The 26,893-nt window shown below is 36.1% G+C and overlaps 1 protein-coding gene across 1 annotated transcript; it reads right to left on the reverse strand.

The window, feature by feature from the left end:
* Positions 1 to 1,820: 1,820 nt before the first annotated feature.
* On the reverse strand, positions 1,821 to 26,893 carry itga2b (integrin, alpha 2b). The gene is made up of 30 exons (XM_034055335.3): positions 26,634 to 26,893; positions 26,423 to 26,553; positions 24,804 to 24,907; positions 24,142 to 24,307; positions 22,197 to 22,246; positions 21,965 to 22,010; positions 21,258 to 21,383; positions 20,871 to 20,915; positions 19,827 to 19,870; positions 18,327 to 18,392; positions 18,145 to 18,197; positions 15,827 to 16,038; positions 14,905 to 15,090; positions 14,213 to 14,258; positions 13,863 to 13,970; positions 13,441 to 13,496; positions 13,154 to 13,305; positions 12,006 to 12,137; positions 11,060 to 11,127; positions 10,172 to 10,319; positions 9,992 to 10,084; positions 9,625 to 9,704; positions 8,733 to 8,813; positions 8,197 to 8,302; positions 7,359 to 7,511; positions 6,624 to 6,737; positions 5,188 to 5,301; positions 4,741 to 4,842; positions 3,886 to 4,008; positions 1,821 to 2,317 (listed from the first exon to the last, which is right to left on the reverse strand). The coding sequence occupies exons 1-30, from the start codon at positions 26,816 to 26,818 to the stop codon at positions 2,249 to 2,251; spliced, it is 3,159 nt and encodes a 1,052-aa protein (XP_033911226.3). The 5' UTR covers positions 26,819 to 26,893; the 3' UTR covers positions 1,821 to 2,248.

Below are 26,893 nucleotides of genomic sequence, written 5' to 3' on the forward strand. Positions count from 1 at the left end.
GTTTTCTTTTAATAGTTTCCATGGTAACAAGAACTGCATTTACTCCTTAACCCAGAATAATCAATCTCTGTGGACCTCCAGCCAAGATAGTCAAGGGGACAGGATATGAACTAGTTTGTATGCTACATAATGGCATACCTTTTCCAGTATGTTTTCATTGCAGTGGCCTTAAGCACATGTCTACTGCAATTGCATGCCCTTTGCCCAATGATAGTGCCATGGGAAGTTTAAAACAGTAATAATGCTTATTCAGGTCACTGGCCATTGAAATGCTCAGTCAGTGAGGTTGTGCAAAGAGGCATGACAAGTAGAGAGATAAGACAGAGACGGTATTGTCTGGGTACGTTTTGTTCAAAAACTTGATCATTGTTTTAGCCAGCAGTTCAGAAAGATAGCAACAGTTTGTATTTGCAAAGGGGTCTTGCATGCAAAAGTTTAGCCTACGTGATGGTGTCAAATGTCAAGACATTGAGGTGGTTTGCATAATGTTTGTATTGACTGATGTTTAACATTACTAAGTGTAAATCCTCGTTTAAGTTAATTAGCATGTCAAAACCCATTTAACAATGAACCAGGATCTAGGTTAAAAAGTAAGTAGCTTCAGGTGTCATTTTAAATATCTCTAAGTCTGCTTTACCTGTCACATGATTTCAATAGAATGAGGAAGGCTGTTCACTCCTGGCAATTAGGATAATCTAGACAAGTCTGTCAGATTTAGAGAAAACGATAATAATTCAATTTTTCAGCAGCAAAACCATTTAGAATGATGCAAACACCATAACATAGTAAGGGAAATGTAACAAAGCGAGCAGTTTTGTGTCCCAATGTCTTGAGCTCACCACATCAATAACATTGTTATTGGTTAAAACTCTTATCTGCTGTGCCGTGAGACACACATTAACGGCAGATAAGAGTTTTAACCAATAACAAGCTATGGTATTAATTTACTAGCAATACGAAATCACTGGTTAAGTTAAACTTGCATAATAGATTTTTACAGTTCTGGCTGTGAAGACTGCTTTATATGGAAGCACGCTCAAGTGAATATAGATTAGTGACGATCTTGTCTTCTGTATAATTAGTCCATGATATTGCTTGCAACTTCAAAACCATCACATTCACCCTAAAAACTTGCAGCATACCAGCAAATCATTTACCATTTGCTCAATATGGAGAGTGTATTTCAGTTAACCAGTAGAAATATTTCTAAAGTACTACTGTACTTGGGTAACATTCTCAATAAGCAGATATCTAATGTCGGTTTATCAAGGTCAGTCTCTCACACACGTGTAAGAACACTCCCAATTGTCTCATTCTAGAATGCAGTGAATTCTCACAGGCTTTCTCCAATCCATCAACACAATAGAAGCAGGATTAATATCAGTGCTAAACAGCATGCAGCAAGGATGGCTATTGACAATCTCTTGTGGCTTAATTAGCACTTACCATTCTAAACAAATTGTGACCACAGGGGTTTAATAGTAAGTACAATCAACTGTTTTGCCTGTTCAAATGTGTTAAAGCCTTATTTCTGTTGTACACACAGACCAGCTGCATAGTGACTAAATGACTTCTAGCATATTTAGGATAGGACATGATGTAAAACTGTAAGTCAATAGAAAATGTGTTAGATAAAGTGGAGCCCAAGTCTTAACAATCAGTATACAGTAAAAATAATAGTGATGGAAGTGACTATTGTATAATTTCAGGTTAAAATTTTTAAATATAATTTAGAATGCATCTTTAATTATCTATCAGCACTGAAGATTATTACATATTTTGCATTGCTAATATGCGAGTGCAATCGCAATGCCATTTTGCACTAAAGATTAGTAGTAATATCAACCTACTGGATTATTTAACAAAATTATAAACAACACTTTAAACCATCTGATATTTAATGAGAATAATAAAAAAAAAATTGTATCGCAGATAAAGTCTAGTAATTACCTAATTGTTGTGGAGCATCACCACAACACACACACACACACATATATAGAGAGAGAGAGAAAGAGAGAGAGAGAGAGAATATATATATATATATATATATATATATATATATATATATATATATATATATATATATATATATATATATATGACTTAATGTGTGTTATCATTAGTATAGAATCTCTGCATTTCCACTGAAGATCATACAGGTAGGGGAGTTAAAATTCAAAAGCGTAAGGGAACAAGCTTGGCCATGGGTGCTTTAATTTTCAGTTGTACACTGCATCTCTGCATACTCTCAATTATCCTCTGGATTGAGTTCTTCACTATTATCATTCGGAGGTCGTGTTCGTTCAAAGAACCCAATCTGAAAAAAAATGATAACAAATTGTGTTATACTTTCTCTCTCATATGAGGTTTCCAGATTCCAGCTTTTGGAATCACAAGTACAAACTACAGTTCCCACAATCCTTGGCAGCATATAGGTTTTCTTAGGAGAACATCAGTTAGACAGCTGGCTGGGGGTATGTTTTTTGCTGTTCAGAATGCAATGAAATGGTTGATGTAGTGACTCAGAGCTTAAACAGACCCAGGTCAGCTGCCACAGAACTTACATTGTTCCATAAATAGCAATGGCATTCTTACCATATACATGGATAATGGCAGCAATGGTTTGAATTCAAACAGACGTCAAGTTGTTATGTAAACACAGGAATTTAGTAGACTATACTGGAGAAGATGTAGTCAAAATACTAGTAGTTTTACGAATAGCTTACAAGAGTTACTTTTAAAAAGTATGTTAGTTACAAGTTACTTGAACACAATTATAACTACAGTAATTACAGCAACTTACTACTTTTAAAAAGTCAGTTACAGTTTATATTTTACAGATATATTTATTGATTGATTGATTTTTTTGGTTTGATCAGGCTGCAGCTCGAAATAGTCTTTGAAGATCCAGCCATCAAACCCTCTCGTTCCCTCCTCTGACACGATTTTCTAGCATGGTGATATGTAAAGCATGTTCATGTGACACGTAAGGTTTGACTTATACTGCTGAAGCACTGTCTACCATGTTATACATTAGCCAAAGTCCTTTTTTTCCTTTTTTTATATTTAAAGAAAAGTAACTAAGTAATTGTTTCACATAAAATGTAATCCGTTACCACATTTCGTTACTTGTCTAAAAAAGGAACAATTACTGAAAAATGTAAATCAGATTATAGTATAGTATAGTAGTGCTCCTAATTCTAAGGAAGCTGTGTTCTATAAATACTGTTTATAGCTAGGAGCCAGATTAAAAATTGGTATTTTTCCAAAGCATAAATTCATCGCATTCTTTAAAATTACACCATTGACAAACAAGTTGGCTGTCAGATGTCTATCGTGGGATTTGAATCATCAAATGAAAGCACTAACTCTATAAATGCCCCAGTAAAAACAGCAGCACGTAACAGTGTACAGTTACAACAATTTAAGTGCATTGTAACTGTACATTATGAAGAGTAAAAGTAAATGTAATTGACTATGGGCAGTGGTCCATGCAGCTTGCGCACACCTGGATTCTGATGTTAAGAGTAAAATAGTTAATCTCGATATTACTGCCCAGATGATTAGACTTTCAGATGACTGGGTAATGTTTAACCAAACCACACGAAAGAATATGTGAGAAGGTTGATCAATGTCTTATTGAAGAAAAACTAAAGGAATCATATAAATAAAAACTTTTAAAAGGACTGGATAATAATTGTTAAACTGTCCAGCTTCTGTAATTCCTTCCATAGCTACTTCAAAACCACTACCCTTACTGGGCACAGGGGATTCTGGGTAACAGCGAAAAGGTCTATTCAATAGTAAAAGTGTCAAAAACTGGTGTTAATATTTTATAAGTGCTCATACCCACACCTTTCACAGGAACGTCAGTAAATTCAGTACCTTCCACAAGATGAAGATGAGGAGAGACAGCAGGATGAGGCCTGCAATAATAGCTACAATAATCCACCAGAGAGGCACTTCCTTCTCACCATCTGGAGAGATCCACACAATCTCAGTAAGGGTCTGCAAGACAGCCATCAGTTTGAGTAGCTTTTACCTTGGTACTGAAGTGGGGGTGTTTACAGCTTTACAATGTTCTTTTCATGAGACTGAAATGTTACATCATTGTAGTCACTTTGTCACATGATAAAAAAAGTAGAATGCCACAAATGTCACAGCACAAAGAAGATAATTTGTGGAAAATGCTTCATGTTTTGAATTCCTTTTTTTTTACATTTTCTTTACATTGCTTTTTAATGACGTCTGTAATCATTCTGAGTTGTTCTGGGTTCTGTTGTTCCAGTATTGAGTTGATCATATAAATATTGATAATTTTTTTTCCTCTAAATCTGCTCTTCTTTGCACTCTTTCTAGAGCAGCAATATCCTTTTTGTAACGAGGTGACCAGAACTGAACACAATATTCTAGGTGAGGTCTTACTAATGCATTGTAAAGTTTTAACATTACTTCCATTGATTTAAATTTTTATTTTTATTTTTTTCATTTTTATTGCCTGCGTGCAGTACTTTACACTTTTCTCTATTAAAGGTAATTTGCCATGTGACTGCCCAGTTCTGAATGCTGTCTAGATCATTCTGAATGACGTTTGCTGCTGCAACATTGAAGGAAACATAATTCATTCAGGAACTTACTGATGTCTTACTAATACCTGGCATTTCTAAAATGTGCAACTGTGGAGGAAGTACCCCTACACACGACCAGTACTATAAGACAGGACTGCATCTTCAATCTTACCTCTGCACTTCCACTTGGGAGCACCTCAGGCTTGATCTTGTATGGCATGCTGATCACGCTGTACGAAGCCATGGACTGCAGGATGAAATCTTCAAAGGGTCTCTTAGGTAAAACACATACGAAAAATGTAATTCTCTTCAATTATATATAAATATAATTTATGAAATGATAAGTATAATACAGGTAAACTGTTAGTACCGATGCAGTACAGTACACGTATAGTTTTGAATACTGTTTTTGATGCAGATCTACATCAACATGTTGGTTATTCTTGCACATTTATATTCACAACTGAATGCTGTTAAGGCCATGTTTGTCGGTATTGTGAATGGCAGTTCACATGAATACATTGTCAACAGAAACAATGGCAGAGTGTTCATTGTGTTTAGTTTATTAAATTGGGGTTGTGAATGTACACGTTTGGTGCCCGTATCACATTTTTCTTACCTTCAAGAAGCTTTTGACCCAGAGTCGAGACATCACCCTGATGACAGCACTCTTGCCACGCTCCAGGTTAGTCACCTGACACCTGAAACTCACACACACCGCATGGCTGCAGTTCTAGAATATGAACGGAAACAGAAATAAAGACCATTTCTGAAGCTTACATTTGAACTGCCAACCACAAGCAGCCTGCTTTTTTTTTATGAACACTAAAGAACTAGACTGGAGGACATAAAGCTTATACAGCTTTCTAATTCTGTCACAAAAACACATATTTTTGTCATAATGGCATATATATATTTAGCTGTTGATAATGCATGTATACTATATCTGATGTTATAGTCCAAGTACTTCAACCATGTCAACAGTAAATTGTCATCTACTATGCTTCAATGTATAATGGCTCTGCTAATTTACTATTAGGGCAGCAGTGTGGAGTAGTGGTTAGGGCTCTGGACTCTTCACCGGAGGGTTGTGGGTTCAATCCCAGGTGGGGGACACTGCTGCTGTACCCTCAAGCAAGGTACTTCACCTAGATCGCTCCAGTAAAAGCCCAACTGTATAAATGGGTAATTGTATGCAAAAAGAATGTGTAAAAAAATAATGTAATTGTATGTAAAAATAATGTGATATCTTCTAACAATTGTAAGTCGCCCTGGATAAGGGTGTCTGCTAAGAAATAAATAATAATAATTTTCAATGTTTCACAATTGTTTGATGTGTAAGTCAAATGGTACAAAAAAAGAAGCACTGTACAGTACATTCAAATGTTTGTTAAACTAAGCTATGCAATGAACTGTGTGACAGTGATTACACTGTTTCATCCTCTGTCACCCTCTTGTGGTCTAACTGAGACATCACATTTAAATATGTTGGAATTAAGTGCTGTGTCAAATGTATTTGAAATACTAAAATATTTAACATATGTAATAGGAAAAAGGTGATCCGTTTTTTAAATATGTGTTTGAGACTTGAGGCTTAAAGTTGTCCTCCATGACATCCCACTGTTATAAACAGTAGCAGCATCATATCTATTTACAGTGGCTTGCATGTTTCATTCACTATGATGTTGGTGGGGTGCCACTTATCTCTTCAGTTTTGGTTACAGCAACATGCTTTTCAAGAAATATATATATATGATACAAACTTAAAAATGATCCAGCAGTAAAAAAAAAAAGCTTTTGTGACTTTTGTGTTCTGAACTAAATCAGTTCTGATTGTAGTGCACAGTACCCCTTATAATAGTTTTGTTTTGTTTTGCTATTTTACCATGTCTATGCTATGCATTTACCATACTTTACCAGGGTTTGCCATGTTTACTAATATGCTTTACGATCCTTCACTATTCTTTACAATGCTTACCTATGCTTTGTTACACGTTGCTATGGTACACTTTTATAAGGTATCATTAAGAGCTACAAGATACAGAGCTACAGTACCACATGAGTTGGTTCTTTGTGCAGTTGCTCTGGCTGGTCCACTTCTCGTTTATCAATATTGTGAGGGTTGAAAGCTATGGATTGGTTCAAAGCAGTGTCTGAAGGCTTCACAAGCTAAATTTAAGAAAGAAACAAAACGCAAGGTTAGTCTCCAAGTCACTGGGGCTGGAGTGCATGAATATATCTTATTCCAAGTTAACGGCAGTAAAGTAATTGATGAAAACCTGTTCCAGGACCATTTGCACTCCCACCCTTTTCTTTTTTAAACATTTACCTTTTTTTTACAGTGCTGTAGAAAAAAGCATGGTAAACAAGTTGATTAGCGTGTCCCTGTGAAAATGCTGCACTCGACTGTTTTTAACATGATCTCAAAAATGGAACACCTTCTGAAAACCAATGGTGCCCATACCATTAACTTTAGCTGTGGGTTACAGCACACTCTATGGCGGGAGTCCTACAATCTTGTTACCTTTCATTTGGAGCCTCCCTTTACAAAGTGTTATTACTCTGTGGTGAATGGTACAGTGATGAATGCACTAACCAAAACATTTGTCTACTTGACTTAGTTTTTTTTATTTACCTTATATTTTGAGTGCTTTGAAGTGGGTGAAAGGTTTTTCTACAACAGTGCCACCAAGTGGACACGTGACTTTATAATAACCCTCTACATATATAATATCACTTGCAGCCTTGGATTTTTACATGACAGCTTTTGTTAGAAAAAAAAGTTCATACTTTGAAACGATCAATGGCAGACAAGTTTGTTTCACACTTCAAGTTCTCCTCCACAGCATTGCTAAAGACATAGAGAAAGATATCTCCATGGAGATGGGTGGGAAAGTCCACCTCCATCCTGGCATTCACTGTCCCTGGGCCTTTGTTGTGCAGCTTTAAAATCAAAAAGACAGTTTTATATACAAGTTTACACACATACCATTTTAGGGAGTACAATTAAACACGAAGTTGAAACTATCTAGGGAAAAGTGAGGTAGAATTGAGTAAAGATAAATTTAACAACAAGCACAATTTTAGTCCCCAAATACCACTTTTTAATACAGATTGCAGTGGTTAAATAAGTCTGTGTGAAGGCACTACCCTAAGTTCAAAAAGCTGTTTTTCAATGATATAACAGGTAGATCAGCCAAAGTGGCTTTTCAGATAGAAGCAAGAGCCAAAGCTATCTAGTGATCTTTGGATCAAGTTTCCTTTTGTTTTGCTGACAATACAATGCAATAAGAAACAGAATGACTGCAAACATCACAAATAAAACTAAGAACATGCAATATGTGGCACTTACTCTAAGTTAATTAAGAAAACTAATTTTACTATTGAATATATTAGTAAAGATGTTTGTCTGTACTCTGGTGACTTTGCACTATTATTAATCATGTTTATAGTGTGTACAGACCATTCTATACCATGGATGACTTTGGTCTTTTTACCCAGTGATTTACCATACTGACTATATGCCTTATTGTATTTAGGTTATCATGTTTTACTGCCCCATGCTATACTTTCACCATTTGTAAACCAGCAGACATGTAGTTTTCCAGTTTTTTTCTTTTAAACTCACTTCATAGATATGTTCAATCTGTGGACCAATGTCCTCAATTGTTTTAAGGTCTGATTGTGGCTGCCATTCCGTTATTGGTAGAACACACTCAACAGGAGAAGAGCCCCTGAAAAGAAAAATAAACACCGTAAAAATTCAGTATATCCCAGCACCCTTATAAGTCACACATGTTTGGGGTTTTTAATTTTTTAAAATAAAATTAAAGCTGCAGTTACATATAAAAACACAGAAGCAATAATACATACTTGCAAAACAACATTTTACTAAAACTGTCCTTAAACACCATTACACGGTACATGCTTTGAACTTAAGTCTCATTACTACCACTTTACAAGCTGCGCCAGTGTTTCTACCATGTCCAGACTGCTTAAAAAACCAAATTACACATCAGACTGAACTGCAAATACAGTGGGGTGCATTAGCTCAATACAGTATTTCATAGAGCTGGAGCGATGCAGATGTAGAGTGTGCCTATGAAAATATGGATCAGTATCAAATTGCTATTTCATGGTTTACAATAAACGATAAACTCTTACCCACGCATTTCCAGTGAAGCCACAGCACTAACACTGATCTTCAAATTCACCACATTGCTGTCTGGGTTGTGGCTGTTTTTACTAAATAAATAAATAAATAAATAAATAAATAAAATCAGGAACATCTACTATACAAGCTCATCATCTTCTTATACTGACTGCTTTTGTTTTTCTCAGACTTTATTTTCACTTCGTCTCAGGCGAAGACCACATATTCTTCCCCACTGCTACGCCCCCTCATTCACTTCCTGTGCTGTAGGTAACATGACTCTTCCTGCCCCCCTGAATGGACCTAGGCTAGTTTTTCATATTGTTGCAGTATAGAATACATTAAGTATCTGTCATCATTTTCTTTACTTTTACCTTACTATTTACAACGTTGTCTGTGGCTGAGTGGCACTAGGTTTCTTCAATATCGAGTTATTTTCATTGTCCTTTATATCAGTCTTTGACTGGCTTTGAACTTTGAATTGAGCTTGTCAGGGGAATCCTAATTGCCGGGCACTCAACAGACCTCCTCATTCCACTCAAATCATGTGACAATGTAACATTCTGCTCTGCCCATTTCACCTACTCTATCGGTCTATAATATAAATAACATTATTTGCATGAAATTAGGTCTGTTTAGTCCTGGCACTTAGGATTCTCCAGACAAGCTCAATGCCAGGTAAAGTCAAATTTAAAGAAACATTTGAATTACTTAATATTGAAGCAACAGAAGCCAGAATCATGCAGAATGGTTGCAAACACATTGAAATAGTAAGAGGAATGTAAAAAGCAATTAAAATGACATTTTTAAAATGGATACAGTTCCTGTTGAATTGAAATATAGTAGCTCCATTCTGACTGATAACGATACATTTTAAGCTAAGGAAAGTAGAAGAAAACTTACCTTTTAACCTGCAGTTCAAACAAAACACTGCTTTCCACCTCATCTAAATAGCTGACACTGAAGTTGAGACCCGCCTTTAACTAGAGAAGGTAACAGATATTACTTGTTAGAATAAAGTGATCAACACTATTACTAAATGTATATCACTGTGTATTGTCTAAATGTATATCACTGTGTATTGTCCTATATTTGGCACATAACTCTAATTCAAGCTATTTCAAGAAATGTTTGCTACCTATAAACAAGGTTTTCAAATAAATGTTTGCTGTTTGAAACATTATCACTGGTCTCTAATAAGTCTTCAGCATAAAAATAGTGGGAAACATTAAATAGACATTGAAGTTAAAATACTTTGGTTATTACTTACCTGGCCCCCCTGTTTCATTGGGTTCCCCAAGTCACAGATCACAACTACAGTGTCATTCTCCTTCATCTTGGTACAGGTCAGCTTCGTGAACCCCTGATTGACAGAGTACTTATTACATCTTTGGCACTATGAAACAAACCTACATGTGTCATAAAAGAAAGATCCTAAGCAAGCAGGTACCTCTCTGTTCCTCAGAACTCCCTGGAAGTGTGTATGTGGGGGAGGTTGAACACGGAGTTCCGTCTCATAGGCTCCCTCTCCCTGGTTCTCTGCACTGACAACCAGCAGTACTGGGTTCTCATTACCTATGAGCAGACGGGTCTTGTCCCTGGAAGCAAAACAGGGAATCATGTTTACTGTAGTGTGCCAAAAAAAAGAAGGTAAATCATGTCTCATAACTTATTGTAAATACATCTTATGCTTCATGAAACTGTACTGTAAAAGTAATTTCGATATCAAATTGAGTCCTATGATGGTTCTATCTGCAATCAACAGCTATGGCCAAAATGTTTGCATCACCCTATAGAATTAACAAATTTCGCTTCATAAAGTCGAATGAAACCTGCTCAATAATGTAACATTATCAAATTGAATTAGATACCGCTTGTAAAAATAAAAAAAATTGACATTTCAAATTCTGAAATACTGTACTACTAATATGGCTTCCGGCAGACTTTTGTGATATCATTTTGTAGTTTCTTTGATGTTATGTAATAAAATATCTAAATTATGTAAAAAAAAAAAAAAAAAAAAAAATTCTAGGTGATGCAAAACTTTTGCCCATAGCTGTAACTTTTTGCTTTCATACATTTTCTTTCCATGTTTTGTCCATCACATTTAATTCACCGATGAGAGCACAAGAGATTTCTGGACGACTGCTGAACTACTTTGAAGAATTGTGCTTTAGAGTACCGATGCGATACTCACAGATAAACTGAATTGTGCTCGAGAGGACTGATGTGATACTCGCATATAAACCGAATTGTGCTTGAGAGGGCCGATATGATACTCACAGATATGCAAAAAGTTTCATTGAATTGTGCTCGAGAAGATCGATGTGGTACTCACAGATATGCAGAGAGTTTCAGATCTGGAATGCAGATATTGTCAGTGCCACAGTCCAAAATTATTCGAGTCTGAAACATAAAATTAGGTTAAAAGCGTAAAAGAACTGTAAGATTGTATTAATTGTGACCATTTTACAACTCTCTTTAGATGTCAGAAAAGGGAAATCATTAAATCTCTCTCTGTAGTCTCCCACAAGCAAATGCTGCCTGCTTGACTTTTAAACAAGCAGACAAACTGGTTATTTTATGATCTAGAGACCGGTTGTTACTTCGGGCTGAGGACTCCTTGGCTAATTGTGATCACAGGTACAAGCCAGAGACAGGATAAGATTGGGTTATTTTTGTAGTTCAAAAGTCCCTTTGTTTTCTAAGTGTTGTTTTGGATTTTGAACATAGGTGTTACCTGACAGAAACCAGGTTCTCACAACAGACAGCTTGGGCTGGAATCTGTATATTTATGCCGGTATGTATCTGTACTGAACACTCAACCAACACTAACATTGGAGGTAGCTTGCTGCTCTTCAGTAAAAGTAACTTATAGGCCGTTACTGACTCTTTATCAAACCTCATTGATGGGCATTGAAGTTTTTTCAATCAATAGAGTCCTGTAGGATTAGACCTATAGTTTTTGTTTTGTTTCAAGATATGTACGTGCAGTTTGCATGTGGTTACGTTTTGTACTGTTTGCGTTGGATTTTCTCTCTGTTCTGGAATTAAACTGTTTTTAATGAAAATCACCTGCAAGACTGAAGTTATTGAAGATCTGACAGGACATATTGTCACAGGCATGATTGTATCTTCAGTGCCATGCAGTTAGAATTCCCTGAGCAAACTCAAAGACAGGTGAAGACAGATACAAAGAACATTCTAATAACTCAGAACAATTTATAGACCCAAATTAGATTTGTTGTAGAGTGATGGCTTCATATCCAGTGAAGACTATTCACCTGTACAGCTCCTGCCTTCTGTCCATGCAGCACTGCCAAGGGAGTCTTTGACCCTTGTGGGGACGACTCATTGAGGGTGTAATTCAGGCTGATGATAATAGGACTCAGCTTGTCTTTAAACTCTGATTTATCCTGAAACAAAAAGATGAACACTTTGCTGAAGTTCAATCAGCGATAACCAACAGGATCTGTGAGACTGATGTTAGGCTAAGGAAAACTTTGGTTATAATATCCTCTTTAGATAGCTTGGTTGAATGTTAGCCAAGGGTATTAGTAGATATTTTAAAAGGAAAATATGTGTATGCTACAATATGTGATTCTTTCAAAACTGCACACTTCAGATGTTAGATTAATAAGGGTTGGTTGGTTCATACTTCTGTCGCAGATGAATGTGATACATCAGGTGCAGACAGCTATAAAAGCTGTGCAGCTTCACTATTTGCTGTATGAAGGACACGTCGTGTTGCAACCCCTTTGACTGCACAGCTGTCATTCATGCTTCAAAAACAGACTGCATTTGCGTAATTGTAAAAATTGACATTTTAGGAGATGTGCTGAGTTTGTACCTCTTGTACACCCTTCCTATCAACCAACAGAGAATCCGAAAGTGAGAATGTTATACATTAATTAGAGAGATGTGGGTATGTGACAGTGAGAGATATTTTACATATTTTAGAATGACAGGTGAAAGGTTTGACGATCTGTTAAACAGATTGGGACCATTGCCTCAACGCAAAAACACACATGCAATGCCAGTGACACTTGCAGAAAGACATGCAGTCAGACTGCACATAGCAACTGGCAATTCCCAGCAAAGTGTGGCCACGAGCTTTTCTCTCCTGTCCTTTTCTATTTTGTTTTCTGAATAATACACACCAACACTGTTTCTATTATTTGGGCATCTCTATATACTTTAAGTGAGGGGTTATAATGTTGATGTTTATAATTTTTTTCTATTAAAAGTTCCTCGAAGTCTTGCTCCATGATGGTACATTACAGGTAGCAACACGTGGGGACATGTAACGTTATATTTTTTGGAACCCCGCTACTTACTCTTTAAAGTCAATAGAAGCGCTACAGGATTCATTGAAATATTTTGTCAGCTACAATCCCTTTCAGCCTTTTTAAACACGCTTATCTAGCCTCACCCTGAGATATGCAGTGAAGTTCTTGCAGGCAAACCCCTTGTCTCTGTCAATGAACAGGGAGAACACGTCTTTGGGCTGGTTTGAGTCCAGAAAGAGCGTTCGTCTCATTCTCCTCTGTTTCATCCGGTCTAGCTGGAGTTCGGAATTCAGGACTGGGGATGTGAAGGAAAGACATGTGAGGGAACACACTAACTATAAATTTGTTTTGAATTCCAATGGAGTAATAATCAATTCAGTAGAAATTCCACTCTCACTCGTATGAAAACAATGATGTTTAATTACTGTACCTATTTGTTTTGGAATGCTCCGGCCGGACACAGTGACACATGACATGATGGTAAAACTGCAAAGTAAAAGGTTTATCAAAATGATATTAGTCCACTAAAAAACAGCAGGCTCAGTAAAATAAAAATACCACTTCTAATACTAGTACTACTACGACTACTACTACTATTATTCTGAGTGGTTCTAACAGCAATTACTCAAATACTCCCCCCCCCCCCCCCCCCCATAAGGCTGTGTTAAAGTGCTTTCATCCGAGTTAGGGAGCTGTCCTTTAGTTCTAGATGCTTGCCATAGATATACAGTATGTAACATAGGCCTTTAAACTGCAATAAACTGCTTTACACTAGATGGTGCTGGTGCTTACTAGTATACAGACACCATGATCTCCTTAACTCCTTTACACAGACTTATCAAACAGTCTTACCAGGAGACTGGAGTGTTGGATTGTGGTAGTTTACAGGTCATGGTGTCAGGATTCAGAACATCAGGGTAAAGAGTGATTTTGGCTTTTGCTAGGATAACAGGCTGTGATCTGCAAGGAAGGGATGTGCATATTAATGCAGGGTTTATAACAGCATTAACAGACCCATGTGCGTGTTTATTATTTGACAAGTGGAATCGTTCTGCCATTCACTCTCATTGCCTTAAGTACAGTATTAATAAACAAACATCACAAATGCTACCATTCACAGCACAGCACAACCAACCACTACTTAACCATCTCCCTTGCTTAAAAGGATCCACTCTGAAGACTGTTATAAAATGCATGCCTACCTGTACACAGCAACTTTGCTGACCCCCCAAGCGCCGACGAGCAAATCTACAAGAGAAGTAAAGTTTCACTTACAAGTAATTTAATATAGAAATGGTCATTGCACATTTAGAACCCTGGTTATCTGTAATATAACCATGTAACAAAACAATATGTGAAACTGATGACAGAATTTTTTTTTCCTGATCAAGCCCAACATTTTTCTAATAGTATATAACTTTTGCAGTCACTGCTCTACAGAATCACCTTGAAAATGCACCGTGCAACATGTCAAAGGAAAACCCAAGACCTTAAGACTGGATATCCGCTGTAGTGCTAGGACATAAATCCAAAAGGGTTTTAAAACTACAACTGCAGCACACTTCCATTTATTGTACTTGTCAGTTAACAGTTATTTCCCCATAAAAGTTGGACTGTCTCCAATAATTTGACTTTTAGAGTTTATCATATGTCAAATGACTCAAGTGCATAAGTGTACCCATTTTTTGAATGAGGACCCAAATGATACAAAGTGAATCTAAACAACAACAAGAACAATACATTTGTTAAGATAGACACGATGATTACTGAACTGAGCAGGGTTTTTTTTCCACAACAGATTTAATTTTTCAATTGATTCTAGGTACTTGATTAAGTAATTGGATTGGAATGGATTGCTGTAGTATACAAGTAGGTTATTTTAAAATGGCTTTACCTGGATAGCCATTGGAATCAATATCTGCCCCCCCTCTAAGGGAAAACCCAAAGGCTGCTGAGGTGCTTTGTTTGGGGAATGGGCTTTCCAGGACCTGGGTGTACTGAGGCTTCACTCCATCGCTTTGACCAGTGAAAATGAACACTCTTCCTTCACTGCCAGAATAGGGAGCTCCCACTGCAATGTCTAACAAAAACAAAATAAAATACATACTACTTATACTAATAGATCATTCACCCTTGTGCTGGAAGCAGTTTTTCCATGACAATAAAATGCTCAATAGTGCTAAATTTAAAAAATACTAAAAGAAACGTTTGTTTTAGTATGTCTCAGCTTACAGGTTAAACCGTTTAATAATACCGTTTTCAACAATAAGTAGCCTTCTTTTACCAATCGTATTTATGTTTTACTTTCATGTTTCAAATTATAAATTCATTTTCACACATAGAATTAGTATGGTTTACAAAACATCAAGATAAAATATGAATGTTGAAATTTATAATATATAATATGATAAACTGAATGTTTGAGGAAATATGAAAATCAATGCAAAATCCTCGTAACCCAAGACATTTTGAGCTAAACATAAAATCCTGAGTCGTTTATTTTCTCTTATCATATTGAAATTTTTTACAGCTTGAAATGATATACTAATCATGGAGAATATATGACTAGAATTATAACAATAGCAATAACAACAATCAACTTACAAGGCACAAATGATATTTTATTTGTGTGACTTCTAGGATACACAGCGATTACTTGTTGCTATCTCAGTGAGAAAAAAAAAATATTAACGGTATAAACCAAAAAGCTAGTTAACAGCACAAAATTTAATAGAAGATTCAACTTAATTTATTATCTTTAAGTGCGTAAGTGCCAGTGACAGCAAATTGTCCCCATAGCAAATTTAACATATTACCATTATAACCGTCTTGATCTATGTCTCCAAGTGTGGCTATAGCGCTGCCAAACCTTCCATAGACGTCCCTCCCGGTGAGAGTCAGGTCTGGTTTGGGAGAAAAGGCTGAGCCCTCCCTCTGCAGGAACAGATACACCTGTCCCACCTGGTGCAGCTTGTTGTCAGGCCATCGTTCCATGAAGAGGGGTGCGCCAATGAAAACGTCATCCATGCTGGTAAAAAAAAGATTGAAAAAAGCTTTCCGTTTTCCACCATGACTGGCCTCTAATCACTTGTGACTCCAAATTGTCACTGTGTGTTTTTCAGAAAGGACAAATGCAATCAATAAAGTTTCTGAGTGTATTGTTCCTTTTTAGAACTATGGTGTGGGTTTCAAGGAAAGTTAAATTGTGGATTTGCCACCACCCTGTACTGTAAACAAGCCTGCTTTTAATTCACAATTTAGAAGGTCCAATTATGTTCACACACCACAGCAATCCCCACAACAGCTCAGAAGAACTGTACAGCTATGGCCAAAGATTTTGCATCACCTAAAATAGGTGAATAGAGACATAATAAAAACAAAACAAAAAGAAAACACACTGCATTAGTTCATTCTCATGATGCTTTATAACTAAGCACCATAGTAACCATGACCCTATCTACACACTGTAAGGAGTGATAAGCTAGTTTTACATTTTTAGGAGGAGAGGTTAAAGGTCGCAGGTAATTTTTGGATAGAGCACATATAGTTTCCTATATGTGTTCCATAGTAACCATTAACGTATCTGCCTTTTGTAGGAGCTATAAGCTAGTTTTACATTTGACCAAAGATTTTGAAAGATTTTTAAAGAAATGCATCTTGTGGCCATATTGGTTTACGCACAAACACCATTTTTGAAAAAGTCAATTGTATTGACACAGGAATGAGGCTTGTCAACTTTGGAGTTAATGAAATAAACACTTTTTCAAATGAAGTGGTTTTAAATTTAAGAAGAAAATGTAGGTCTGGCAGCCATCTTGTTTTACAAAAGAACACCATTTTGCCATATTTGAATTCCATTGTCCCCAGGATGATGCCTACCAAGTTAAGTGTTAGTTGGTTAAACGGTTTGCAAACAGAAGCAGTTTGATGTTTAGGGCATGTTTTGGCGAATTTGGTGGCAGCCATTTTGATAGTAAAATTGATCACAGCAACTTCTGCTTCACAAACTTTGGTTGCTGATGACATATGCAAAGTTTCAGATCAATCAGTTCACCGGTTCCCAAGAAGAAGATTTTGAAAGGTTTTTCAAAAAATGTGTCAGGCTGCCATCTCAGAGTGCAAATTTTTTTTGCATCTGAACTGTAATCTACATGGGATGATACCTGCTAAGTTTAATGTTGCTTGGTTACACTGTATGTGAATAGGAGCAGTTTGAAGTTGATGGAATAATAATAATAATAATAATAATAATAATAATAATAATAATAATAATAATAATAATAATAATAATAACTAGAACTGCCAGGCAGTTTTACAACTCCCAAGCCCCAGCACCAGTACCAAACACTGACATAGGCATAGTTTCAGATCAGTTCACCGCTTCCCAAGAAGATGATTTTGAGTTTTTTCCCAAAAATGTGTCAGGCTGCCATCTTGGTTGACGCAGGAGTGCAAATTTTTTTTTTTTGCATCTGAACTGTAATCGACATAGGATGATACCTGCCAAATTTCATGTTGATTGGTTAAACTGTGTGCGAACAGGAGCAGTTTAAAGTTTTGGGGGAAAAAAATTAAAATCCTTACAATGAAAAATGATATATATCTATATTATATATAGATATATATGATTATAGATCATTTAGATCTTTTATTTAACATCATGTAATCAAAGAAACTACAAAATGATATTGCAAAATGATATTGATATAAGTCTACCAGAAGCCATGTTCCATGTTAGATTTCGAAATGTCACATTTTCCAATTTGTCAGTTTTTTCTTAAGTATATGGAAAAATACAAAGCGGTGTGTAATTCAATATGATAATGTAACATTATTCAGCAGGTTTCATTTGATTTTATGAAGCAAAATTAGATACTTCTATAGGGGGATGCAAAATATTCAGCCATAGCTGTCAGTCAATTAGCCATCTAAATTATGTTCAGTTTACTACACAGTTTACTTATATAGTTTAGACTTCTGGGCACTGCACCTTATCCTAAAGAAGGCCTTGATAAGAGCATAATGCAGCTTAAGCAGTAGAAAATACATGATGATAGCCCTCTAAAAAAAGTTATAAATATAAATTAGTGAACCTTAAAAGAAGTAATGTAACTTATAACAAAATATTTCTCACCCATCATTGTTGATGTCAGTTACAGCCACTGTATGCCCAAAGTAGGCTGTTACCTGAATGAAGAACAACATAGATAAGGTTTGGTCTAGTAGTTTAGATATTTATTTTGTGGGTGGAAGTGTAAAACAATTATTAGACAATATTACATATTACTATCCTAAATTTGCAATCCAATGGCTTACCTGTGTTCCAAAGAAACTATGGACTAATGATAATGTGTATGTTGATTGTCCATTATAGATTACAACCTGTAAAAACAAAACACATGAAATACAAATAGGGTGATATATAAATGTCTTAGCAGTCACCATTGAAAAAACATGAATATATTTTTAGGTCAAAGCCTGGTAAAGGCAGATTTAGGCCCTGTCCACACTATATAACCGATCTCGAGAACTGTACTCAAAAATGTTTTAATTAATCCAGCCCAAAACGTCCACACTAAAGTAAAGTTTCATGTTTAGTCTGGCTTAATGCGTACAAACAATATTAAAATAGTTCCTAGCAGCGCAGTGGACTGTGGGACTTAATATGACATTATCCCACCCAGTGGCAATGTTTGTCCCATGATGGCCCCATGCAAAGCTTGATTCCGGGGCTCCTATTCCCTATTCTTACCAGTAATACTATCATACCATGACATTCAAACAGAGCAACAACTCTTAAATGTATTGCATTTTACTACAGCAAACACAAAAAAAACACACTCAGAGACAGTTTTCGGCAAATGTGGTGCTCCATCGATATCTGCCCTAGTCCAGTCAAACGTCCTTGCGACATTTTAGAAAGTAGATACTTTTTTTTGTATTAATTTCATGTTTAGGCAAGAAAAGCGTCTCTTTCAAGATTCATTCAAACACGCAGCCCTACATGTGAGACACTCTACATGTATTCCCCTCAAGTCTGCAGCACTGATGGCACACGCAAGCAAACTTTGTTTGCAGTGTCTCGAAATGAGTTCATTTTTAAGTCTTATCATTTTTAGCTTAAATCGTGGGTGGTACGCAATAACTGAGTGCCTAAAACAGCTACTCATCCCACCATGTGCTGTATTTTATCTCTACAACCCGGCAAATATGGAGCATGTGCCTATGGAACACAGAGCTTCTCCGCATGAACTTTATGGCTTTTGTTTCTTAAAACTACAAGGTACATTTTATCATAATGTGTGCGTTTTGTTTTGAATTCTGAATTTCTTCTTGACCGATTTCATCGCTCCAGATATCAATGTGCCTTGATTTCGCTATCCGATCGCGTTGCTCCATGATCCACCATTTTGCAACAAACCTCAGAAATTGTATTTGTTACAGCAGTATTGATAATCATTCTCAACTCCTTCAGGTGTCTGTTCTGAGTACTGTATATGTGTAAGGACTACCCCCTGAGGTGGTCTTGAGTCCGGTTCTTGAGTACGGTATTAAACGCTGAGTAGCGTGGACGCTAACCGTAGTTAGCACTTTTACGGTTTAAAGTCAGTGTGCACAGGGCCTTTGAGACAAATGACACTTAATCCTGGAGCAACACAACCCAGAACCACTCAGATTCCAAACACCATAAATAGTACAAAATATTACATTGATAAAAAAAAAAAAAAATCTAATATTATGATCCATCCATTTTAAATAGATTGAAATATCAATGCTATGGAAAACAAAGGTACTGTTCAAAAGGTGCATACTTACAGTGCCAGATGTGCTTCTTCCATTAGGGATTCCTACCACATAGTCTGTGAAAGATGAGCAGTGGTATTATTATGAAAGATGACATACATCACATATTTAGTTAATTTGATTAAAAAATATTATTATTGTTATTTAGGCCTGCTTGTTATACCCAAGCAAAAGTGCACCACATTCGGAGAGCGCTCTTTTAGCTTCATGGCCCCGACTCTCTGGAACTCTCTCCCAGCTTTAGTGCGTGCAGCTCCCCCAGTCGCTCGCTTCAAATCAACTCTCAAGACCCACTTGTTCTCTCTTGCTTTCAATGCTCTTTAAGCCTGATATCTGTTATTAGCTGTTGTCTAAACTGCTATTTCAGGTTTGACACATGCATCCACAATGTTTAGAATTCACATCCTAGCCTTTTAGTTAATGTATTATGCCTGTATTTAATGTAATTGCATTTTTTTTCTGTTTGTATTTAATTAACTATGCCCTGTACCTCACTGTATTTGATGTATTATGCATTGTTCCAAACTATCTTGTAAAGCACTTTGTGATGGTGGTCCGCTATGAAAGGTACTATATACAATAAAGATTGATTGATTGACCCACATAGCTCAATATATTATTCATATGCAATTATCTTTTTAATTGAATTTCAATTACATGTTATTAAACTGTAAATGTATACATATACAGTATATTTCTATGGCTGATACCTTACAGTGACTTTCCCATTAACTTTGCAATTTAAAACCAATTCACCCCTACTTATAATTACAAATTTTAAGCCTTTAACTATCGCTATGGGCCATATATGTAACCATTTGAAAATGACAAAGAATCTGTATTGTTCGAAAACCTAATATCTAATGGTTTACACAATCTTTTTATGTCTTAAATAATTGAAGCAACGTCTAAATAACTGTCCTCTCTTCAAAATACATATTAAATATGAGCAAAGGCGTGAAGGGCACTATATATTATTTTGTGTATTATCATGGAACTGAACTTCAATTAAAAGGGTAATTGTGTATCATACTTAATAAAGCGATAATGCATTACCTGGTACAGAGTCTCCTGTAAACTCCCCAACAGCGACAGAATAACCTGCAGGAGAAGTAAACAAACACCAAAAAATAAACCACATTATAGTGACTCAAACTTTGAAATGATATTAATATTAGCTATTTTCCCACACAAAATATAGAAGTTAAAACTAATTTGTGCATTAAAAGCTCAATTGATTAATCATTTATCACACAAGTTAGCGGTAAATCAGTAAGTTAGCTTTACAGTCAATTAAATCTTGAAATAATTAAAGCATAATAAACACCACCGAAGAGACCAGATTAAATCGTAAGTTCACATGCTGCTATTAATCAATTAAAATAGATTTACCTATATATAGCATATTTTAAATATTGTCTTTAAACTAGAAGTATGTCTTACCTTGGTAACCATCATATTCATTGTAGCGATCTTCAGCAGTTTTAGTTTCTCCAGCTACATTAACTATTGGCCCCCTATGGATTTTGCTTTCAAAGACTTTTGGTATGTTTGCTGCCATGGTCTGGCCTATGGAAATATACAGTGTGTTTATATTTAATTATTTTAGAAAAGGTTTAAATGCATACAGTGTGTAAAAGTATACTGGGTTTTATATGCTTGTGGGATTACATGGGTCTTGATAGATGTTCAAAATAGACCCACAGGCTAATATTTTTAGGCCTTAAGCATACACTTTCCACTACAAACTGTTGCTATGACAGGCTTGGATATCATGTTTTATTGCCTAGTAACCTACATGAAAATGGTCTTTGGTACTAAGGCTCAATAAAGCATTAAGATAGTGCTAATGATTGAACACAAGAGGGTACTGTGCACATGTATTTGCAGCAGTTAACAAGCAACCCATCTGAAAATGTAATACAGTCCATAAAAACAATACTGTTTCATCACAGATTTCCTGTTGTGTTAGAATAAACTAGGCCTACTTTATAGAGGTTTAGCTTGTAAGGGTGCTAGATGGTACAGAAACCACCACTCAATCTGGTACAATTGGCACCTTTGTCAGATTGATCTGCTCCCACTTCACCTAAGATGGGAAAAACACATAATTTGCTATACTTTCAATGGAACAAAAAAGTTGTATTTACCCATAAAGTAAAATGATCCTGGTGCACCAAGAACGATCTTCCCATCCTAAAAAAATATAAACAATACCAAAAGGATTGTACAGCAAATTCAGATCTGACTTGAAATTATTATTGGTGCGACTACAATACTTCTCACCAAGTGGCACCAGTCAGCAGAGTCTGTTTAATACAAAATTACTCTCAATGACACTGAGAAAACCTTAGGTTCTCTTAGTATTTTTAAATAAACTACCTTGGTTATGTCAGAACTAAATCCAGTTTCACAGAACCTCCGGTCCCCATCTGAAAATATAGAAATAAAAGCATTGACTGTGCTGACCGATGGCTCATTTCTTTTGTAAGCAGATAACATAACAGCAATCTCTACAGCTAAACAGGCTTTCTTTTGCCACAACCAACTAGAGCATGAATATAATTTTAAACATTTGTTTAAAAGACAACAACATTCATAAAACGTAACCATTTTTTCACACTTAATAATATTATCACTGATCCCCTTTTTCTTTGGTTCTTGTATTTTACAGTGTGGAATGTGCAGATATTTCAAAGACAATAATATAGATGAAAAGTTGTTGCTGCTGCTCTTAGGGTTCCCAGACATCCTGAGAAAACTGGGATTGCCCCAGCTTTCAGTCAGAATTTTTTGTCCCGGTCGGAAACAGTAAAATTGTTAAATTGTCCCAGTTTTATAATTTGGATTCACATTTTTACAAAACTGTGATGGAGGGGGATGCTAATGATAACACCGTGTAACAATTTTTTTTTTTTTTTTTTGTTCCTGGGTAGTAAGTGTTATTTCCTAATTGCTTATGCCTCAAAAGTATAGAAAATGGCTATTATTCCCCACAAACTTTGCTTTTGTGACCAGGACAGTGATATTTTGAAATTTACCTATTTTCCAGAACATTCCAGATAGATTCAGTGCTGAGTAAACTTGGAGTAACTTCTAGAACTTTCTAGAACTTTCCAGTAATATAAATAGTAGTATAAATACAGGGGCCTTAAGCCCACCAGTTCAGTTTAGTTCCAGCTGCCTAAGTGGATACATATCTGCATTTTTCTGAGATGGCATCAAGGTCATAGGAGACTTCAAAATGGTGGCATTCCTGATGGGTCTCCAAGGTGGTTTTACCAAGTTTCCCTGCTATCTTTGCCTTTGGGACAGCAGGGACACCAAGGCGCACTACCACAGGTGGAACTGGCCACAGCGGACCGAGTTCTCTGTGGGGAGGAACAACGTCAAGTGGGAGCCACTGGTGGACCCCCGGAAGGTGCTGATGCCACCACTGCACATCAAATTGGGCCTTATGAAACAATTTGTCAGAGCTCTAGATAAGGAGTCGGCAGCCTTCAAGTACCTTCAAGACTTCTTCTCTAAGCTGTCTGAGGCAAAGGTCAAAGCTGGTGTCTTCGTCCTACCACAGATAAAGAAGATCCTGGAGTGCAATGAATTCCCCAAGAAGCTCACTAGAAAGTGGCTTGGAACAGCTTTGTCGCAGTGGTTCGGGGCTTCCTGGGCAATCACAAGGCCCAAAACTATGTGGAGCTGGTTGAGACTCTGATGAAGAACTACGGCACAATGGGCTGTAGGATGTCCCTCAAAGTTCATATCCTTGATGCTCATCTTGATAAATTCAAGGAGAACATGGGAGCGTACTCGGAGGAGCAAGGCGAGCGCTTCCACCAGGATATACTGGACTTTGAACGCCGCTACCAAGGACAGTATAACGAGAACATGATGGGAGACTACATTTGGGGGCTGATTCGTGAAAGTGATTTACAGTATAATCTTAAATCTCGAAAAACTACTCACTTCTAAATCTTTTGTAGTCATTTTTGTATTACTTTAGTATAAATACATGTTAATTTGGATTCATATGTTGTTTTTTTCTGAACGAAAAGACACAAATTTGCCCGTTTTCTCATTGGAAATAGGTAAATTTCAAAATATCACTGTCCTGGTCACAAAAGCAAAGTTTGTGGGGAATAATAGCCATTTTCTATACTTTTGAGGCATAAGCAATTAGGAAATAACACTTACTACCCAGGAACAAAAATTGTGTTACATAGTGTAATACATCTAATAAGAGACACCATTTAGTTTTTGGTCTTTTACCTAGGAGCAAAATGGCTCAGCTTGTGTAAGAAGGAAGCTGACACTTCAGGTTGTTACTTACTGTAACTGCGACCTTTGTAGAACTGCTCAGTTTTGTATGAACGGCAAGGGGAATATTCTGTATAGGTGCCAAAAGACATGGCTGCAATATGGCAGTTTCCAACTGGGGTTATTCCTGACTCATCCTGACCCTCAACAGCGTTCCACTTGAAGTAGGGAGCACAAGCCTGCAAAGAAAAGCCTGGAAATTGGTTTTGGGAGTACATTTTTCCACCATGCCCCCCAGAACAAAACACTTATATTTATATTGCATTGTAAGTTCCTTCTGTGCAGTCAAACACGTCGAATATAATTCATGTCAATGTCACCCTCTGAATTTTACCACCATATTGAATTGTCCCAGCTTGGATTAAATGGGAGTCAATAAGGATGATATCCTGAATACCCCTTTAGTTATTGTCACATTACGGTTAGCTCACATTTATCAGTCATACAATTGATTTTTGCTTCATATTGTTTTGGGAAATAAAAGCATACCATTATAAGGGTTTTACATGTAAGTAGGTTGTGGTATAATTATAAAGATAGCATACAGAACAATGTGTATGCTTACAGCTTATGTTTAATTTTAATAATGAACACTATTGTAGTCAATGCCGTACTATTTTTCAAGTTCCACAGTAAAGTAGGCATGTTTCTTGTATCAACACTTCTACTACTTACCACAATGTAATTATTGTCTGATCTGACTGTCGCCCCCAACCACTGGTTTGATTTGTTAGTCTTCAGATTCACAATGCCATCCGCATACACATATTCCTGGTCACCTGGGGAATGGGGTATTTGTTACAAGAATATTGAATAGCTATCAATTAACTAAAGACTATTCAGATATTATTATTATTATTTACTTATTTATTTATTTGGCAGATGCCTTTATCCAAGACGACTTACAGGTTTTACAGGGCAGTACAGGGTTACAATGCAAGATTAATATTTAAAAACAGTATAGTTTACAATAATTGCAATAATACCACTAGAATAAAATATGAACTAGGATGCAACAAGTTAGGATTACAACATTTATATCTACAATGACATAGTAGTGCAATAGTGCATAGCTGAGGATCCAGTGATGTGGTGCCAGGTTAGCAGTCCAGTGCAAAGTAGGAGGGGTAGATCATGAGATCTACAAGTACAGTATAAACTGGTGGGGAGGAGGCGGTGGAAGGCAGTGAGAGACTGAGCAGTTCTGAAGTTCTCCAGTAGATCATGTAGTAGTTTATAACTGTATACAAATCCCATGACCGTGTAATGGCACTTTGTAGTCATGAATTTAAATAGTTCTATATGTATAATAGTATTAAGATGCTCTTTAATATAATTAAAATGATCATTTATTAACACATAATTTAATCATGAAGTGTTTATACTAAATGTACATGTTTCTAATTTAATGAACAGTATTTGCTTTATATCATTCATAATATAATTATTATGCAGCAGTCAATTTGGTTCTGTTATTTATTAAGTTTATAACTTCAAACAATCAAGAGGTAAAAGTATATACAAATAAATAAAATCAAAGGTTTTGAATACTATTGAATAATATTGAAGGTATTTACTGAAACATTTGCTTTCAATAACAGTTGTATCTTGTGATGTATTTAAGACAGGCTATCATCTATGGCATACCAGCATATTTTAGCCTGTATAAGATTTAAATACCATTCTTTAGTTATTAAAATGTTACGTGTTAAAGTTTGAAAAGTGTTCAAATGACTTAAGCATATTCTCCTTTTGGATGTGAAAAAACAGTACACTAAGCAGAGATGGACCTATTTTGAAGAAAATACAAAAGGTAAGGAACTATTCAAAACAATCATTTCCTGAATTTATTATTATTATTATTATTATTATTATTATTATTATTATTATTATTATTTATTTATTTCTTAGCAGACGCCCTTATCCAGGGCGACTTACAATCGTAAGCAAATACTCCTCCTTATTCCTTCCAGGAAACATTTACTTACTTTTGCTTCAAAATAGGACCTCAAATATGTCACAAAATGAATTCATATCGTCCTTCACATCTTTCATCCCTGCTAGCACGGGCCATATTCATAGAAATGTAAAGACTTTAAGGACTGTTTTAAAAACTATTCTCTTACAGTAACCAGTGTTTTAAAAATACTAACCCTCTCTTAAACAAAACATATGTCATGATCTGCAAATGTATTTAATCCAAAGGATTGAGAGAAAAAAAAAAAAAACAGTTCTGAACGAAACACTCCTGTAAAGTTTATGAATAGGTTCCTTTGTTTTAGGGTTCTCCTTACTTTTGGTATCGAATGGTATGATGTCACACTGACCCCCGTTCTCTGACCAGGGGCAGAGGAACACTGCTCCACTTTCAGTCACACCAAGCTGGCTTGTGTTTGTCTTGGGAGCCCCCACGACAATTTTGGCACTTATGAAAAAGAAGATACAGAAATGCATAAGAAAACAGACGAAAAAAGAAAAAAGAAGATTGAAAATAATAACACTTACTTCCCTGTGGCTGGTAGATAAAAATCCATTGAAAATCCAAAATAACTTCCTTCAGGTCCTGAATATACAGTAGGCTTTTTTACGTCTAAGTTTATAGCACATGACTTGCTGAGCAGAACTGTGTATAACATAAGGTCTAAAACATTTATTTGACAAACAAACCGTTCTCCAATTGTTCCTGCCATCTGTGAAATATTAGCGAGTGTCCTACACACAGCTTAAGTTTAAAGTGCTTGGAAAACAGTCTATCCTGAACTCCC

This window comes from Acipenser ruthenus, chromosome 33 (genome assembly GCF_902713425.1).
Source record: "Acipenser ruthenus chromosome 33, fAciRut3.2 maternal haplotype, whole genome shotgun sequence".
In the NCBI taxonomy this organism is placed as follows: Eukaryota; Metazoa; Chordata; class Actinopteri; order Acipenseriformes; family Acipenseridae; genus Acipenser; species Acipenser ruthenus.

What these genes read in the sequence shown, in the direction of transcription:
- itga2b (XM_034055335.3), bottom strand. Translation starts at nt 26,818, where the DNA reads ATGGCAGGAACAATTGGAGAACGGTTTGTTTGTCAAATAAATGTTTTA. An exon ending in AGATCAAGACGGTTATAATG is followed by an intron (nt 15,091 to 15,826) that starts GTAATATGTTAA and finishes TGTTTTTGTTAG; the next exon opens with ACATTGCAGTGGGAGCTCCC. An exon ending in AGATTGAACATATCTATGAA is followed by an intron (nt 7,512 to 8,196) that starts GTGAGTTTAAAA and finishes TTGATTTTAAAG; the next exon opens with CTGCACAACAAAGGCCCAGG.